The following is an 18,395-nucleotide window of genomic DNA, read 5'->3' on the forward strand; positions in this document are numbered from 1 at the left end:
AGCATTGAACTGGAGGGAAGTTCAGATGGATTAGCCTGGGCACCAGGGAAACCAAAGTCAAACCCCAGGTCTGGCAGAAGGGAGGTGGTACCTGGGTAGGTGGGGGTGGGCTGGGTGCAATGGGTGTGGAGAGGGATCTGGGTTCAATTTCCAGCACACACACACACACACACACACACACACACACACACACACGTGTGTGTGTGACCTTTAGGAGGTGGAGGGAGTATATTTGTTTCCCTTCTGTTCCTTCTACCAGGTAAGGATGCACCAACAAGCTGAGGAGCAGAGTCTGCAGAATGAATGACCGCAGTATGAGCTAAGACCGTCCTGCCTCTCCTGCACTTTCTCCTCTCCCCTCTCCTGCACTGTGCCTTGGAATTCACCAGACGTTCCTCTCTTCTCCAAATACACACTGGATAGCACACCTGGCCTCCCATCATGCTCCCCTTCCATTTTCTTAGCTCCACACTGCCCCCTTGTGGTTGCCCTCATCACTGCAGGAATGCTAGGTGTTTGCCTTCCAAAGCCTGTCCTCTGGGGTGTGTTGTGCTGTGTGCTGCTCAGCCTGTGAAAAGACAGTAAACAAGTGGGAACTTCTTGACCTCCCCCTCCGGCAATATGGCAGGAATTCTGCACAGTGCTGAGGATCACAGCACCCCTTCTACTGACACCACTGCTCCTTTTGGCCCAGCAGCCCCAGGGACTGGGTGCTGGCCTTGAGACTTGGCACCAGCTTTGTGTTTAGATGGGACTGAGATGGCCACCTTCCCATAGGACAGACACTACTCAGAAACCACCTCAGGGAACTTAGGGCGGAGCTGAGGGACTGGGGCGGGGGTGGCAGGGAAAGGAAGAGAAGGAAGGATAGGGAGGGGAAGAAGAGGAGGGAACTTGGGCAGAGCAGGGAAGACATTCTGAGCAAACACAGCCACCCCCGGAGTGTGCCAAGGCCAACATGCCGAGCAAGTCCCCTCCTAGCTGGTATGGGGGTCTGAGTTGCTGGTCCCCCTGGCTCTTTCCTGGCATTTTCTGCCTCTACCTTGCATTCTTGTTGGGTCAGGTGGGTTTGCTGCTGGGACATCCCCAGTGCCTGGATTATGGGCCCCCTTTCCGGCCCTCCCAGCATCTTGAATTTTGTTCTGACTACCAGTCCTTCGGCTGCTGTGACCAGCACAAGGACCACCGCATCGCTGCCCGGTACTGGGATATCATGAACTACTTTGACCTGAGAGGCCATGAGCTGTGTGGAGGGTACATTAAAGACATCCTTTGCCAGGTAGGCCCGAGTGAGTGCCCAGGAGGGAGAGGGTTTGGAGAAGTAGCTTTGGACATGGAGCCTTTGAGAAGCTCGCCTGTTGGTGTCTCACCTTTAAGCTGCAGGCTCTAGACAGGGACAGCGAGGCCATGGTCAACCCTTTGGCGGCCACGGGTTCCCCAAGGCTCTGCCTCAGGGTTTTTCTCCAGGTGCCAGAGCTGAGGGTATTCATGGAGTTATTGGAGCAGCTATGGGCTGTATCCTTCCTGCCTAGAGAGGAGAGCCAGGCTTGGCACATCTGTGGCATTGGCCAAGCACCTCAGGGAAGGGGACATGGCACCTTAAAGGGTCCAGTTCTCAGGGGCACTTTAGTATTATGGTGGTGGTAGTGGAAGTTGGTGGGGTTGGAGGGGTTCCTCTGGGTTCTGTCTACCCAGTACTACAGAACTGGATGGAGAAAGCTTTAAGCCACGGCTTGGTGATGACTCAGGCTTTCCAATTTCCTGGGTTCACCAGGAGCCAAAATCCACATCTCTGGGAGGCATTGACTTAGCTGAACTGGGCTGAGAAACGTAACAGGGTGAGGCTGCACACACTGTTTTTGTGGGAAGCAGATGTTTAGGGGTGCAGAGAGTGGATGAAAGAAACGACTATGGGAAAGGTTGGGATATAAGCAGGTCTCTGATCTGTGCATGAGACCTTCTTGAACATCAGTGCAATTATGCAACTGTCCATGGGTATCTCTTCATGTCCCTGTTTCTTCCTCTACCACTATTGTCATTATTCCACAGTGCACTGGCCATCCTGACTCCTTACATAGAATACAGGCCCAGGGGCCCATCCCTCTGCTGTTTCCTGGAGAATTAACTTGAGATAACCAGGAAAACAGAAGCTGGGCTTTCAGGAACAGCACTGAGATTACTTACTTCTGAGATGGCTTCTGGTACAAATGTTTCCCTCTTCCCCTTCCCTCTTGGGTGAAGTTTAACTTATTTATTAATTTGCGTGTGTGTGTGTGTGTGTGTGTGTGTGAGAGAGAGAGAGAGAGAGAGAGAGAGAGAGAGAGAGAGAGACAGACAGACAGACAGACAGACAGACAGACAGAGAGAAAGAGAGAGAAAGAAAGAGAGAAAGGGGGGAAGGGAGGGAGAGAGAAAGAGATTGTGAGGTTTAAATTCAGGGCCTGAGCACTGTCCCTGAGCTCTTTTGCTCAAGGCTAGTGCTCTACCACTTTGAGCCATGGCTCCACTTCTAGTTTTTGAGTGGTTCATTGGAGATAAGAATCTTGGGGACTTTTTTGCCCAGGTTGGCTTCGAACTGTGATTCTCAGATCTCAGCCTCTTGAGTAGTTAAGATTACAGGCACAAGCCACCAGTACCCAGATCATTTGTATTTTTATTAGCTGTAGTCTTTTACAGCTACGTGAACTTTTATTTTTAATTTTTATTATAATTATAATTATTATAATGATTAATTTTTATTAACTTTAAGACAAAGGAGAGCCATTCAATGAAACAGTTTATGAATACAATGCATCTTGATCAATGTGGGTGAGGTTTTAGAAAGCTACATTCAGCAGCCCTCTTGTTTTAGGTACCTGAGGAATAACAATCATTTTAGGGGATGGAGGTAGTGGTGTATGCCTGTAATACCAATTATATGGTAGGCAGAGGTAGTGTGATCGTGGTGTGAGGCCATTGCCAGACAAGACTGAGATCCTATCAAAAAAATAAACTAAGTGGCTAGGAAGGTGGTTCAGTGGTAGAGCGCTTGCCTTGAATGCATGAGGCCCTGGGTTCGATTCCTCAGCACCACATAAGCAAAAAGAAAAAAGCCGGAAGTGGCGCTGTGGCTCAAGTAGTAGAGCGCTAGCCTTGAGCTGAAGAGCCAAGGGACAGCGCCCAGGCCCAGAGTTCAGGCCCCACGACCAGACCCCCCCCCAAAAAATAAACTAAATAAAAAAAAGTGCTGGGGACATGGCTCAAGTGGTAGAGTGCTTGTCCAGCAGGCCCCGAGTCCTCCCTTCATTTAACTAGTGGAGTAACAGCAGCCCTGGCCAATTTACTTGGCAGTTTCCTATGAACTCTATTAGAAGCCAGGTGCTGGTAGCTCATGCCTGTAATTGTACCTACTCAGGATGCTGAGGATTGAGGTCAGCCCAGGTAGATAAATTTGGGAAACTGTTGTCTTCAGTGGATCAGCAAAGAAACTGGGAGTGGCAGTGTGGCTCAAGTGGTAAAGTGTAAAAGGCTCGAGTGAAAATGCTAAGGGACAGCCCTGAGTTCTGAGTTCAAGCTCCAGTCCCAGAACACACATGAAAGAAAAAAAAAAAAGAGTTGAGTTAAATAATGAGTTTTCTTGCCTTGTGAGAAAAACATTTCACTGTTGAGCTAATCGTGTAGAAGCAACTTTGCATGCTCCAAATGGCTGTCCAAAAGTGTCATGAGATTTCACAGCCTTCCTCTGTCCCCTAGTTTGTCATTATTTCCTCCTTGCTTCAGTCTGCTTGTCTCTCCAGAAAGCATGGATTCAGATGGATTCAAGAGCAAGTTCTTTGACTTCGTACTAACAGAGCACACAAGTATTTTCAGTTGAAGCAGACAGCCCATGGAGAGTCGTGATGTGTATGTGGGGTGGTGTGGGGTGTCTCTGGGTTCTGCTTGGGAAACCAAGGGCTGGCTCTGAGACATTCAGTCAGGGGGAAGTAAGAACAGAAGAAAAACTCAGAAGGAAGTGTCATCATTTTACTATAAGTGAGTTAGGTCTGCACAGGCCCCCGGCTTGCAGGAACCGCTGCTGTTATCAGGGGCTGTAGGGCTGGTGGGCTTGCCTCCACTGCATAGCCCCAAACGCTGCCCTTTAAACTGCTTACAAATTGCTATCATCAAGGGAGGGCCAAATAGCCCTTGGTCCTTGCAATTTTTGTTCAAAGCAATTGCATTCACCCAAAGCCACTATTCAAATATGTTTAATTCAGCTGGGCACTGGTGGCTCACGCCTGTAATCCTAGCTACCCAGGAGGCTGAGATCTGAGGATCACGGTTTGAAGCCAGTCCAGGTTGGAAAGTCTGTGAGGCTCTTATCTCCAATGAATCACCAAAAAATGCCAGAAGTGGCGCAGTGGCTCAAGTGGTAGAGTGTTAATCTTGAGTAAAAAAGCTCCCAGGCCCTCAATTCAAGTCCCAGGACTAGCACCAACCAATAAATATGTTTTATTACCAGCAGAATGTTTTACATATATTAAATACAAAGTCTACAAAAATTAATATATGAAAAATGTACTAGAATTCAGTCTCTGGGAGTGATATAGCAAATGTTTATTGAAATTGTTTTACTCATGAAATAGTTCAAACATGGGAAAAGGTGGAAAATGAAATAACTGAAATGCATATACAGTGTCTCGATTTAATAAGATGAAACTTTTGTCACATTGTTTCATTTGTGACAAAGAGAAACACTAAGAAATTTTATAATCTTTCATTTAGTTTGTGCTGGTACTAGAGCTTGAACATAAGTGCCTGTTCTTTTCCTTCCTTCCTTCCTTCCTTCCTTCCTTCCTTCCTTCCTTCCTTCCTTCTTTCCTTCCTTCCTTCCTTCCTTTCTTTCTTCTTTCCTTCCTTCCTTCCTTCCTTCCTTCCTTCCTTCCTTCCTTCCTTCCTTCCTTCCTTCCTTCTTTCCTTCCTTCCTTCCTTCTTTCCTTCCTTTCTTTCTTCTTTCCTTCCTTTCTTTCTTTCTTTCTTTCTTTCTTTCTTTCTTTCTTTCTTTCTTTCTTTCTTTCTTTCTTTCTTTCTTTCTTTCTTTCTTTCTTTCTTTCTTTCTTTCTTTCTTTCTTTCTGGTCAAAGCTGTCACTCTATCATTTGAGTTATGCCTCCATGCCTTTCCTGTCTTTTTTGCTGGTAAACTGGACATAAGAATCTGAGGATCTGTCTGCCTGGGATGATAATCTCAACCTTCAGGTTTTAGTCTCCCAAGTAGCTAGGATGACAGGGGTGAGCCACTTGTGCCTGGTGAGCGCTTCTTTTTCTTTCTTTCTTTTTTTTTTGGGGGGGGGGGTCCGGTTGTGGGGCCTGAACTCTGGGCCTGGGCGCTGTCCCTCAGCTCTTCAGCTCAAGGCTAGCGCTCTACCTCTTGAGCCACATGAACTCTTCTTTTAAAAGTATTTATTCATCATTATCATTTCACATAATCTTAATTTCAGCCTCCTGAGTAGGATTATAGGCTTCCAGAACTTGACGATATTGTCATTTAAAAATATTCATCATTTCCTATAATCTTAAGTGTTAAGAGCTTAGCTGAAAGGCTAGACAATATAGTGAATGTAGTAGTTTTTTAACTAGCATACCTGAGGAATCCAAGAGGATTTCATTGGGACAATTAAGAGGCTTTTGACTTTTTTTCTCCTTCCATAAATATTAACTGAATAGAGAATTTGGGTCCCAGAGAAGTGATTTGCCAGTAATTGGTAACAAAATCTGAAGAATCCTGATATTCTTTAGGCCATTTCTTTTCTTTTCTCCAGGCTATTTCTTTCCCTCTCTCCCTCCCTCCTTCCCTCCCTCCCTCCCTCCCTCCCTCCCTCCCCCCTCTTTCTCTCTTCTTTTGCTTGCTCAAACTGAGACCAATCTTCCCTTTCTTCCCTAGGAATGCTCGCCTTATGCAGCCCACCTCTACGACGCTGAGAACCCCAAGACGCCCCTTCGGAACCTGCCAGGTCTCTGCTCTGACTACTGCTCTGCCTTCCATTCTAACTGCCACTCTGCCATCTCCCTGCTCACCGGTGACTATGGCCTCCAGGATTCCCATGACAAAGATGGTGCCCGCTTCTGTCACCTCCTCAACCTCCCTGACCAGGACTACTGCTTCCCCAATGTCCTGAGGAATGACCATCTCAACCGCAACCTAGGTGTGGTGGCTGAGGACCGACAGGGCTGCCTGCAGCTCTGTCTGGCCGAGGTAGCCAATGGGCTGAGGAACCCAGTCTCTATGGTGCATGCAGGAGATGGCACCCACCGCTTCTTTGTGGCCGAGCAGGTGGGGGTGGTATGGGTGTACCTGCCGGATGGGAGTCGCCTGCTCCAGCCCTTCTTGGACCTCAAGAGCATCGTGCTCACCACACCCTGGATTGGGGATGAGAGAGGCTTCTTGGGATTGGCTTTCCATCCCCAGTTCCGCCGCAACCACAAGTTCTATATTTATTATTCACGCCTGGGCAAGAACAAGGTAGAAAGGATCCGGATTAGTGAGATGAAGGTTTCTCAGACAGATCCCAACAGAGCTGACCCCAAGTCAGAAAGGTGAGACATCTTGGGAGAATCTCAAATGCTGTGCTGTGTACATGATGCCACGCCTGTCTTACGAGAGAACAGAGAGGGGGCTTGACTGATTTTGGAGCACTGGCTTAAGATGCTGAGAAAGGAGGACAGCCCAAGTTAGATGGTTGAGTCAAAGCATTTCATGAGATGTGGCCATCAGTGTGAAGTACTCTAATTAGAACCGTGCTTGCTTGCCTTTCCAGGAGATAAGCCATGGCCAGCCACCATAAGGCTGTAGAAATGGCTGTAGATAATATTAACACGTTGAACACAGTAACAGTTTTTGATTATTATGTGGGCCCAGATTCCAGTCCCTTTACCTCCAATGTGGTATTTCTCACTCTTATAGTAACAGTAGTGCATGGCCGTAAAGCTACTAATGCAAGTTAGACAGGGACTTGGCTGACCCTAAATGCATGCTCAATGTACTCCACCATGCTACACGCCCCCCCTCCCCCCAATATTCCTTCTGGCTTGTCTATCACAGACAGGTTGACAGATTGGAAAGAGCATGAAGAAGTGATAGACGAAGCCAGGATAACTTTCTCAAAGGAAGGGATGGAGAATTGTGGTAGAACAGAGGGTAAGGTACATGTTCTAGAAAGGGGTGATTGTTAATCTTGGCCAAGTCTAAGCTCATGAAGTCATGATATGAAAGAAAAATGGCCCAAGAAAGTTACACAAGGACATAAGAGCCAAAAGCTACAGCTTTGGGTGGGACCTTTAGATCCTGGCTGGCTTGGTCTTATTGGTGTGTCCCAGCACTTCTGGACATTCCAAGAAGAGACAGCATTAGTTTGTGCCAGAGCCTAATGCCTAGTTTTATTTTCTTTTCTAGGCTCATCTTGGAAATAGAAGAACCAGCTTCAAACCACAATGGTGGACAACTTCTTTTTGGCCTGGACGGGTATCTGTACATATTCACTGGGGATGGAGGGCAGGCTGGAGATCCCTTTGGCAAGTTTGGGAATGCTCAGAACAAGTAAGCTGGATGGGGATGGTGTTGGGGAGGCTTGGGCCTCTGCTCTTTGAGAACGAGCCCCAGGTACAGTATTTTTCCCAAGATGGGAGTCAAACCCAAATCATTCAGGGCAATAATGTCATTCCTGCATTGAGGCAAGTGTGAGGAGAAGACTTTGTGGTTTTGTCCTCTAATGAATGGACACAGTATATTTTGGTAGTTACTGTTACATGAATGCTCACTGTGACTTTCATAGTGCCATGCAGAGAAGAATTCAAAATTTTAAATAAAACAGTATATATGACACCAAGCCCTCAGTTCAGTTCAACTCAACAGTGGCATTGAGCTGGGTGTATCAGGCCTAGGAAACACATGAGAGGTCAAGAGTACTGAGTATGGCCAGGAGCCAGTGGCTCATGCTTGTGATCTAAGGATCACAGTTCAAAGCCAACCCGGGCAGGAAAGTCCTTGAGATTCTTATCTCTAGTTAATCATCAGAAAACCGGAAGTGGTACTGTGGCTCAAGTGGTATATGTACAGATACCCATCCAGGGCTCAAGTGGCCCAGAGTTCAAGCCCCATGACCACCACCACCACCACCAAAAAAGTACTGAGTGTGAAGTGTGTGTCCAGGTCCCAGGACCAACATAAAACCAAAGAACAACAACAACAAAACTCCCACTAAGCTAACATTTGTCCAATGCCTACTATGAGTTAGGAAGTGCATGAAATTCTACACCCATCCCTAGGATCCCAATCACACCACAATGCAGCGTTTCTATCATCTGCTTCATCGATGAGGAGATGGAAGCCCAGAGGCCAGAGCTATTGGCAGAGCTTTCAAATCTTCTGTTCCTTCTGGCTACATGGCTATCTGAAGAAGAATAAGATCAGCTTTTTAATTTACAAAGAAGTCATATTAGACCAGGTTGGACGCAACCATCCTCATAGTTAAAAAAGTGGACAGGGTTACTTAGAACAGGACCACATCCAACTTTGCCTAGTAGTTCTTGAGCCTCAAATGGGGAAGCCATTATCCTACAAACACACACACACACACACACACACACACACACACACACATTCTCTCTCTCTCTCTCTCTCACACACACACACACACATTAATAAATACATAAAAACTTATGCAAGAAGCTAGATGCTAAAGGGAACTCTACTGCATTGTTGGTGGGAGTGTAAACTTGTTCAACTACTTTGGAAAGCAGTATGGAGGTTCCTCAAAAGACTCCACATAGAGCTCCCCTATGACCCAGCAATCCCACTTTTGGGCATTTACCCAAACAATCACAAACAAGATCATACTAAAGCTACCAGCACAGCTATGTTTATTGCAGCATTATCCACCATAGCTAAGATATGGAACCAACTCAGATGCCCTCAGTAGATGAATGGATCAAAAAAATGTGATACACACACACACACACACACACACACACACACACACAGGAATTCTATGCTTCCACCAGAAAGAATGACAACCTCCCCATTTATTAGGAAATGGAGAGACTTGGAAAAAATTAAGTGAAGTAAGCCAGACCCAAAGAAACATAGGTCCCATGGTTTCCTTTATTTGCAATAACTAGTATATGCCTAGGACAAGCAGAAAAGCTCAAAAGCTATGTACAATATGACCATATAAGATGATACATGTGACCATATAAGATGATGCCAACCAAAATGAACCCCAAGATAGGGACACAAGTGGTTTATCCTTCTTGCTGTTGTTTTTAATGTATTTATAATGTACCACGTGATTTTTTTTTTGTTTCTTTCGTATGTTCTTCCCCCATGGTATAATCCCTGTTTTCACTGTATTTGATGTTGGTGCCCTGCATCTTGTATATACATTTTTTCTAATTTGGGGAGGGGAAGGGAAATAACAAAATGCTGAAACAAGGATACGGGCTGACCGATTGTAACAATGAGATATACAAGACAGTATGTTGAAAACAAACCTTACAACTTGGTAGGGGGGGAGGGAGGAGTTGGGGAGGTGGGGTGGAAAGGAATGGTAGGAGAAAAACAAAGGAGGGGGTAACCATGCTCCATAGGAAGTGTACTCATTAGCCTACTCATGTAACTGTAACCTCTCTCTACAGTATTTTTACAAAAAAAAAAATATATGAAAAAAAAAAGAAGCCAGGTGCGGGTGGCTCACGCCTGTAATCCTCGTTATTGAGGAGGCTGAGCTGAGGATCACTGTTCAAAGCTTGCCTGGGCAGAAAAGTCCTTGAGACTCATCTCCAATAAACCACTAGAAACTGGAAGTGGTACTGTGGCTCAAGTGGTAGAGCACTAGCCTTGAGCTGAAGCGCTGAGGGACAGAGCCCAGGCCCAGAGTTCAAACCCCAAGACCTACAAAAAAACAAACCAAATCAAACAAAAAAACCCAAAAAACTCATGCAAGAGGGAAGTGGGAAGAGGGAGACATTTTCATGAGAGGAAATCTCAGAAGTAAGCCATCTCAGTGCTGTTCATGGAAGCTCAGCTCCTGTTTACCTGGTTATCTCAAGTTAATTCTTAAGGAAACGGCGGAGGCATGGGCCCCCAGGATCCATTGCTGGTGCTCTTACCACTTGATCTATGACTGCAGTCCTGCTTTTTGTTGGCTCTTTTGGAGATAGTGTTCTCATAAATTATCCTGCCCAGGCTGGCAAGCCACTGGCATCCAGCTATATCTTGCGAATATTAAACAAACAAACAAAAAGTTGCATTTTCCCATCCGATTCCCAGCAGGTAAGCTGCAGGGAGTCTCCTGTGATATGGTGTCCTTGCTTACTTGAACCTGTTTCTTGGCCATCTGTCTTTCAGAAGTTCCTTGTTGGGAAAAGTATTAAGGATCGATGTGAACGGGGCTGGCTCCCACGGCAAGCAGTACCGCATCCCTCGGGACAACCCCTTTGTTTCTGAGCCAGGGGCCAACCCTGCCATCTATGCGTATGGGGTCAGAAATATGTGGCGCTGTTCTGTGGATCGAGGGGACCCAGTCTCCCGCCAGGGCCGAGGCCGGATCTTCTGTGGGGATGTCGGCCAGAACAAGTTCGAAGAGGTTGACCTCATTGTTAAAGGCGGGAATTACGGCTGGAGGGCCAAGGAAGGATTTGAATGTTATGACAAAAAACTCTGTCACAACGCCTCTTTGGGTAAGGAAGAAGCCATCTGCGTGATTTCTTGGATGAATGAATGGGTTGGAGGTGGAGGGAGGGGAGTAAGACCTGAGGGTGTTTGTGAATGTGCTTCTCTAACCCCAGACACCTTGGAGATACTCATCAGAAATGACTACTATGGTGGCTCACACCTGAAATCCTAGCTACTCAGGAGGCTGAGATCTGAGGATCAAGGTTTGAAGCCAGCAGGGCAGAAAAGTCTGTGAGACTTTTATCTCCAATTAGCCAGCAAAAAGCCCTAAGTGGTTCAAGTGTGCCAGCTTTGAGGGAAAAAACCTTGTGACTTGTGAGAGTGTGAGGCCTGGAGTTCAAGCCCCATTACTGGTGCACATACACGCACCTGCACACACACAAAAGAAGAGTAACTTTCAAATTGCTGCTTTGCATTTTGTTTTTGTTTCAGCTTTCTTTTTAAGTTGTTATGATAAAGGTGATATACTGGGGGGTTGCAGTTACATAAATCAGGTAAAGAGTACATTTCGTTTTGGACAATGTCACCCCTTCCCTTTCTCTCCCCCAGTTTTCCCCTCCCATCCCACATACAAGTTGTATAGTTCCTTTTCAACTTGGTGTCCATTTGTTCACCCGTTGTTCCTTCATGTTTCAGCTTTTTTAAAGCCCTTCCCTTTCTATAAAATCAACCTCCTCTGTTCAGACCATTGGAACATTTATTCTATGCAATGCTATGTTGCCTGATTATTTTATTATATTTTTATTATCTTTAGTTATATGAAGGGGTTACCATTTTGTTTCATTTTATTATTTTTTGATGGTACTGGTGTTTGAACTCAAGGCCTCATGCTTTTTAGGCTGGTGTAATTCTGAGTCGCTGCTGCCTGATTTTACAATAGAAGATAAAGCTAATTAAGGTGTGTGTGTGTGTGTGTGTGTGTGTGTGGTGTGCATGAGCAAGAGAGAGTGGGGGATGGGTAGATCGAGACGTGGAGGAGAGAGATTTGGCTTAGCCAACAATCATGGAGGTATAAAGATTGTAGCTGTTCTGCTGAGAAAAATTAACATCATTTATTTGCCCACCAGGCAATGACACTAACCATCTCCCTCTTTCTTCTTTCCCAGTTTTGGGAAAGATTCCCAGTTTTGGGCCCTGATGCTCATTCTCGTTCCTTGTTTCTGGACAGATGATGTTCTGCCCATCTATGCGTATGGCCATGCAGTGGGGAAGTCAGTTACTGGCGGTTTTGTCTACCGTGGGTGTGAGTCCCCAAACCTTCATGGCCTCTACATCTTTGGGGACTTCATGAGTGGGTAAGGAAGTGCCGACATTATTTTCCCTTTTAAAAATTACTGTTACTATAAAGGTGACGTACAGAGGGTACAGTTACGTCAGTCAGGTAAGGCGTCCATTTCTTTTTATTGTGGAAATACCATACAGAGGGGTTACCATTACATGGGCAAGGTAATGAGTACATTTCTTATCAAGCATTGTTGCCTCCTCCTTTGTTTCCCTTTCCCATCCCTTCCCATCCCTTCCCATCTCCCTCCCCTCCCCGTTTTCCCCCCTTGTCACTAATTTGCCATGAGTGGCCACCTTTAGCTCTACAGGGACAGGGGGAACTTTACAGGCAATAGGCAAAGAAAGAATGAAGCCAATGTTCTATACCCTGAGATGGTTAGTGGTAATAGTGTGTACGTTTGTAAAATTATATCGAATTTTTCTCTTAATTATACCAACAAAAATATGAAAATAAAAGCAAAAGAGCTTCCCTTCCAGGACAAGGGTGTGTCTAAAATATCCGTGAAGCAGCTGTGTGTGTGGGGTATGTGTGTAGGGCAGCTGGCTATTGATGTCTTTATGAAAGAACCAGTCCTGGTCCTCAAGACTCTCTGGCTCTCATTGGAGAAAGATCTTGCAGAGTGCAAATGGATTCCTAAAACACAAGGTTTTGTTTTTCATCTAGTCGACTTATGGCGTTGCAGGAAGATAGGAAAACCAAGAAATGGAAGAAGCGGGACATCTGCTTGGGCAGCAGCGCGTCCTGCGCCTTCCCAGGGCTGAGCAGCACCTACAGCAAGTTCATCATCTCCTTCGCTGAAGATGAAGCAGGTAACACATGCACACAGCACTTGATTTCTGCTCACTTGAACTTCAGTAATCATAGGCAAGAAAAGGTTTCCTTAGCCATGGGGACCTTTATCAGTTGAGCCACAACTCTACTTCTGACTTTTTCGGTGGTGAATTGGAAACAAGAGTCTCCAAGACTTTCCTGCCCGGCGTTGGTTTTGAGCTACCATCCTTACATCTCAGCGTCCTGAGTAGCTAGGATTATGGGTGTGAACCGCTGGTCCCAAAAAGTTATGTTTACGTTTTGAAGATTAAAATTAAAACATTCCAATTTGAAATAAATTCCATTTTGTTTTACACAGGTGTATACAGAGCTCTTTACAGAGTCAATAGTTGGCCCTAGCCATGCCAAAAAATAAAATAAAATGATCTCCCAGAATCCCTTCGGTCCTCAGATTCTCTGTAGGTGTAAAGTCAGGCCTGGAAGAACTCCTAGGTCTTTATTTTCCTTCCGTTCTCAGCTTTGGGGACCTTCAGTTGGTGGGCTATAAAGAGATCCAGCCAGCTACTGCATCTTCCTGCTCAGCCAGCTGATGCATAGATAGGTTGAGGAGAATGTTTTATTTATTTAGTTGTATAAGAACAGAGGGTATTTTGGAAAATCCAAACCATTTTAATAGAGAAAAAAAGTCTAGGCGAGTTTCAACTAAGTTCAAACGTACAAAAAATACAGCAAAACCACAGGTTGGCAGGGTGCTGTTCAGGAGAGCGGATGGATCCTGTGAAGTTAGCACCAAGGTGAGACTCTCTTCTGTAGAATCTTCTCAGAAGGTGAAGCCCTCTGGACAGTGGAGCCCAGAGGTAGGCCTGCCCAGAGATGCCGGCTGCTGTCTTCTGTGACTTGCTCTTCTCTTGGAGGCCCCAGAACTCCAGCTCTGGTGGCCCTGGCTTGTGCCTGTAGGCTTTTCACAAAACAGGACACTTTTGAAACCAGTCAGTACACTTGGGCAAACAGGACCCAGTGTCCTTGGTTGAATTCTGAGAAGGAGACTTGCCAAGGTGTTCTCAAGCCAGGCTGAGCCCAAGGCAGGGCTGGAGCCAGTACAGTTGCTCCTTAGGCAAGTGTTTTGTTTTTCTTTTTCCCCTTCTAGAGGTGTTTGCTTTCCTGTGGTTCATGAATGAATCTGCACGTTCTGCACGTAACCTGTTCTTTCCCAAGCAGAGGCATCTTTTAGATCTGAGCATTCCTTCATTATTTTATATAAGAGCCACAGGCTTTAGATGAAATTACTTTTTAATGGAACCCTCAAACTCTGCCTTTATTATTGTTTGTTTTTGTATTTGAGCTCGTAAGCCTGTGAGCTGGTAGTCTGGACTTCACATGTAGAATTTCCCCCCAAGGAATTTACAGCCAATTAAGGCCTGGCTTCCAACCAGGGGTCCAGAGTGCCGTGGGTGGGGTATCTTGCTAGTCAGGGGTCCAGAGCCCCAGGGGTGGGGTGTCCTGCAGCCTGGTTTGGGTTGTTTTCTGGTCCTCCAGCTGTGTGATTCCTGTTTCCTTAGGGGAGCTGTACTTCTTGGCCACCACCTACCCAAGTGCCTATGCGCCACATGGATCTATTTACAAGTTCGTGGACCCTTCAAGGTGAGATTTGGGGTCATTTTCTTCCCATTTGGTGTATTTTCTTAATTCTTCTCTCCATGGCAGGTCATAAAAACAGTAATCAGTCCCCCAGAATTACCAAAACTTCCAGGCACCAGATGAAAAGGGATCTGGGCAAACACATTGTGTAGAACAATGTGTCAGTAGAAATGATGGGCTATTTGGAACATAGTGTCTTTACAATTGGAACGAGACTCTTTTCACAACCCGTATTAGTTCAGCCCCTGGAGTTCCTATGTTCTTTAAGAAAAAAAAGGGGAGGGGAAATCTTTCTTGATCCTCCTGTTTCAGCTTCCTGAGTGCTGGGATCATAGCTGGTACCTCCATGCCTGGCTCCTCATTCTTCATCAGTCTCTGGTTGGGTATTAGGCACACAGACCCCATTTAGTCTTTCCCATCTCTCTGAAAGATAGGTACTATTATTTGTTAGTATTATTTCACATTTTATTTATTTCTTTGATTTTTTTTTTGGGGGGGGCTGGAGATGGAATCTAGGGCTTCATGTCTGAGCGCTACCACTGAGCTGCACCACCAGCTCCTGGTTGTATGCATGTATGTATTCATTTATTTTTATTATCTTTAAGTAGTTGTACAAAGGAGGTGCCATTTAACAAAGTGTATGAGTACAACGCATCTTGATCAGTGCCACCCTTTCAACATGCTCAGCTCGACCTACTTTTCTTTTTCTTTTTTTTGTCAGTCGTGGGGCCTGAACTCTGGGCCTGGGCGCTGTCTCTCAGCTCTTCAGCTCAGAGCTAGCGTTCTACCACTTGAGCCACAGTGCCAGTTCTGGTTTCCTGGTGGTTAATTGGAGATAGAGTCTCATGGACTTTCCTGCTGGGCTGGCTTTTGAACTGTGATCCTCAGATCTCAGCCTCCTGAGTAGTTGGGATAACAGGCATGAGCCATTGGCGCCCAGCTTTCTTACTTTTCTTAATATTGTGTTATAAACAAAGAATTCTTGACTTCATTCTCCCTCTTTTCCCCATTCATGTTGAAAGGGCTGGTTATTTCCCCCCACCTTCGGTTTTATTTTTGATCCCAGAATTGGCCACTACTTCATTCCGTAAAATAGAATACGCATTCCTACTTTGTACTTCAACTTTGTAGATGTAGGATTTCACACTTGGTAAGATTTCCTGGCCTGGGGCACCTGAGTTTGAACCTGATGGCATGTGTCACCGGTTCCCCCACCCTCCGATCCCATAGCCCGTCACTGTCTCCCAAGGACCTGGAGGGCCCCAAGGCATCCACGCTTTTCTCCTTGCCATCTGAGGTCTGACCTCACTTCTTGCAAATGTGTGCCTTCTAGTGGCCTTGATTTTCAGAGTCTTGTGTTCTCATTCTTCCTGTCTGGTTTTTAGGAGAGCACCCCCGGGCAAGTGCAAATACAAGCCAGTGCCGGTGAAAACCAAGAGTAAGAGGATCCAGTTCAGGCCATTCACCAGTGAGTCTTAGTCTGGGGAGGACCAGCGATTACTTGTTGTATCTCCTCCTCTGTTGCCAGAGTAAATGATAGTGACACCTACTTCTACTTTGACCTTTGTCCTCTAGTCATCCATCCATCCATCCATTCATCCATATATTCATTCATTTGGCATCAAGTATTTATTAGTACTGAATTTGTGGCTAGTACTCTGCTAAACTGACTACTTAAAATCTCTGACCTGTAGTGGCACAAAATCAAACAGGAGGAGAGATGGCAAAGAAACAAATATAGCCTTGAGGATATTATAAAAAAAAAAAAGGGTGACCAGGGCACTTTAGGGGACCCTGGGGTGAAGATTTCACCCTTGAGTAGGGTAGGGTAGGGAATCAGGAAAGATGTACAGAGGTGGGTGAATCAGGTGTTGGGGGGCTCATGCCTGTAATCCCAGCTACTCAGGAGGCTGAGATCTGAAGATCTAGGTTTGAGGTCAGCCCAGACAGAATTGTCTGTGAAAGTCCAAGTAGCTAGCAAAAAAAATGGGATGAAAAGGCACGGCTCAAGTGGTAGTGTGCTAGCCTTGAGTGAATAAGCCAAGTGAGAATTCAAGGGAAGCCCCGAGTTCCAGCCCCAGTACCAGCAAATTCACACATACACACACGACTTATAAAGAGGGAACTCTCTTCTATAAGATTCCATAAGATCCATCTTGATGGATCTGTCCAGAGAAACCCCATCAAAAAAGGGAAATATTTAGATGTAGGTCAGAGAAGGGAATTACAAATGTTAATACAGATAATTGGTATGGACAAGCCCTCATGCAATTCTGGACACAATGGCTTGTGCCTGTTGTATCAGCTAACTGGATGACTTGAGGCAGAAGGATCCTTGAGCCTTGGGGTTTGAGGTCACCCTGGACAACACAGCAAGACTCTTGTCTCTTAAAAAAAAAAGGTTATAATATTCAAAGGTTTCCTGGGTGGTGCATTTTCTGTAACTTCTTTCTCAGACTTAACTCACTTCCTAAGTAAGTGTGTATCTCTCAGAGACAGTCCTGGACTTGCTGAAGGAGCAGTCAGACAAAGCAGCTAGACCATCGTCAAATGCAACCTTACCTTCCAGCCCAGCCTGGGCCTTACCCAGGAAAGGCTCCTCCAAGAAGCCAGCTTCAGCCACGAGCAGCAAGAAAACACTGCAAGGATCAGGAACAAGGAAGAAAGCCAGAGTGTGGTCCCCACGTCCCCAGGGCAAGAGGAAGCAGAGGCTGAAAACACACAGTGGTGAGCTGAAGGAGTTGGCACAGCAGAGGCCAGTGGATCGACAGTGACCCGAAAGAGGCAGACTGCCTGGAAAATGAAAACTGCTCTAAACATGGCGTCTGGGAAGGCTGGCTGGAGATGGGGCAGGCCGAGCCTCCCTCAGGGCCTGTGCGCCATCCATGCCGTAGTTTGTACACCTCCTGGAAATTCTACCAGAGTGTCTCCATCTGTCCTGCAAAGTCCTACAGCCCGAGATAATAAACCACATTTGCTTAAGCCATGCATTTTCTTTATGCTCCTGGATGATTTTCTGGCATCAGGGAAGCTAGCAGGTCTCCTCATAGCTACCTAAGGATCATATTGCCCTCTGCTGCCTAATGCAGAGTTTGGGAGCAGGCCCATGCGTGTCAGCCTTCTCAGGAAAGTCCCCCTGAAATGGTCACTTCCTTTCCTTCAGTCTGAAACTCAGGAAGAGAATAAAAAAGGAGGTTCAATTCTGAGCCTCCGGGTCCTAGTTGGCTTTCCCATAAACAGAGATGCCTTCTATTCTGCTGCTTTATCTTGAAACCTCCAAACCTTGCTCCCTAACTGTTGCTGTATGACTGCAGATGTAGATGAGGCTACTTGAGGTTCTCTGACTGGCCACAGTACCCAGGTCACTGGGAACAGATCAGCTGGACTGGAACCTGGGCCCCTTCATCAGCCTTTTGGTGAAGGATGATAGCTTTTGTTGCAGGGTTTGGAGGAAGTAGGAAGTAGGAGAGGAAACGTCTGTCTTCCTGAGCTTCTTCCCTTCATGTAGAGCGACCAGTCCAGTGCTGGTTATCAGGCTTCAGAGAAAAGCCTGTGGGACCAGCGGGTTAAGGACTTTGGATTTCCCTGAGCACTGTTTTGGATAGGGCTTGACATACTCCAGATAGACCTTTTTTTCTTTAAAGACTTCTCTAGAAGCAGATTGCATTTTTTCCCCCTTAGGTTGCCTAATCTTGTCTAGCCCACACCTGGGAAGACTCTGACTCTTTTTCTCTCCTGTGTTCTAAAAGAAGTAGTGCTGTTCACCAGCACTACTTTTTTTTTTTTTTTTGCAAATCATTTTTTACATATTTTATTCTTTTTCCTCATAGTTTTTCTTTACTTTGTCCATCTTTGTTTTGGCCTTTTCTTTCCTTTCCTTTTCTCTTTCTTTGTTTCTCTCTTTATCTCTGTTTCTTTCTCTCTTCTTTCCTTTTCTCTCTCTTTCTTTATCCCTCTTTCTCTCTATCCCTTCTGTTCCCTTCCTCTGCCTTCCCTTCCCTTGCCTTCCCTCC

The 18,395-nt window shown here is 45.9% G+C and overlaps 1 protein-coding gene across 1 annotated transcript; it reads left to right on the top strand.

The window, feature by feature from the left end:
• Positions 1 to 958: 958 nt before the first annotated feature.
• Positions 959 to 17,156, top strand: Hhipl2 (HHIP like 2). The gene is made up of 9 exons (XM_042681528.1): positions 959 to 1,279; positions 5,901 to 6,553; positions 7,410 to 7,553; positions 10,362 to 10,693; positions 11,857 to 11,983; positions 12,637 to 12,782; positions 14,304 to 14,385; positions 15,768 to 15,850; positions 16,876 to 17,156. Exons 1-9 carry the CDS (start codon positions 959 to 961, stop codon positions 17,154 to 17,156), a joined length of 2,169 nt encoding a protein of 722 aa, XP_042537462.1.
• The last annotated feature ends 1,239 nt before the right edge of the window (positions 17,157 to 18,395 follow it).

The sequence above is a fragment of the Dipodomys spectabilis genome, unplaced genomic scaffold, assembly GCF_019054845.1.
Source record: "Dipodomys spectabilis isolate Male_0828 unplaced genomic scaffold, ASM1905484v1 ptg000069l, whole genome shotgun sequence".
NCBI classification, from domain to species: domain Eukaryota; kingdom Metazoa; phylum Chordata; class Mammalia; order Rodentia; family Heteromyidae; genus Dipodomys; species Dipodomys spectabilis.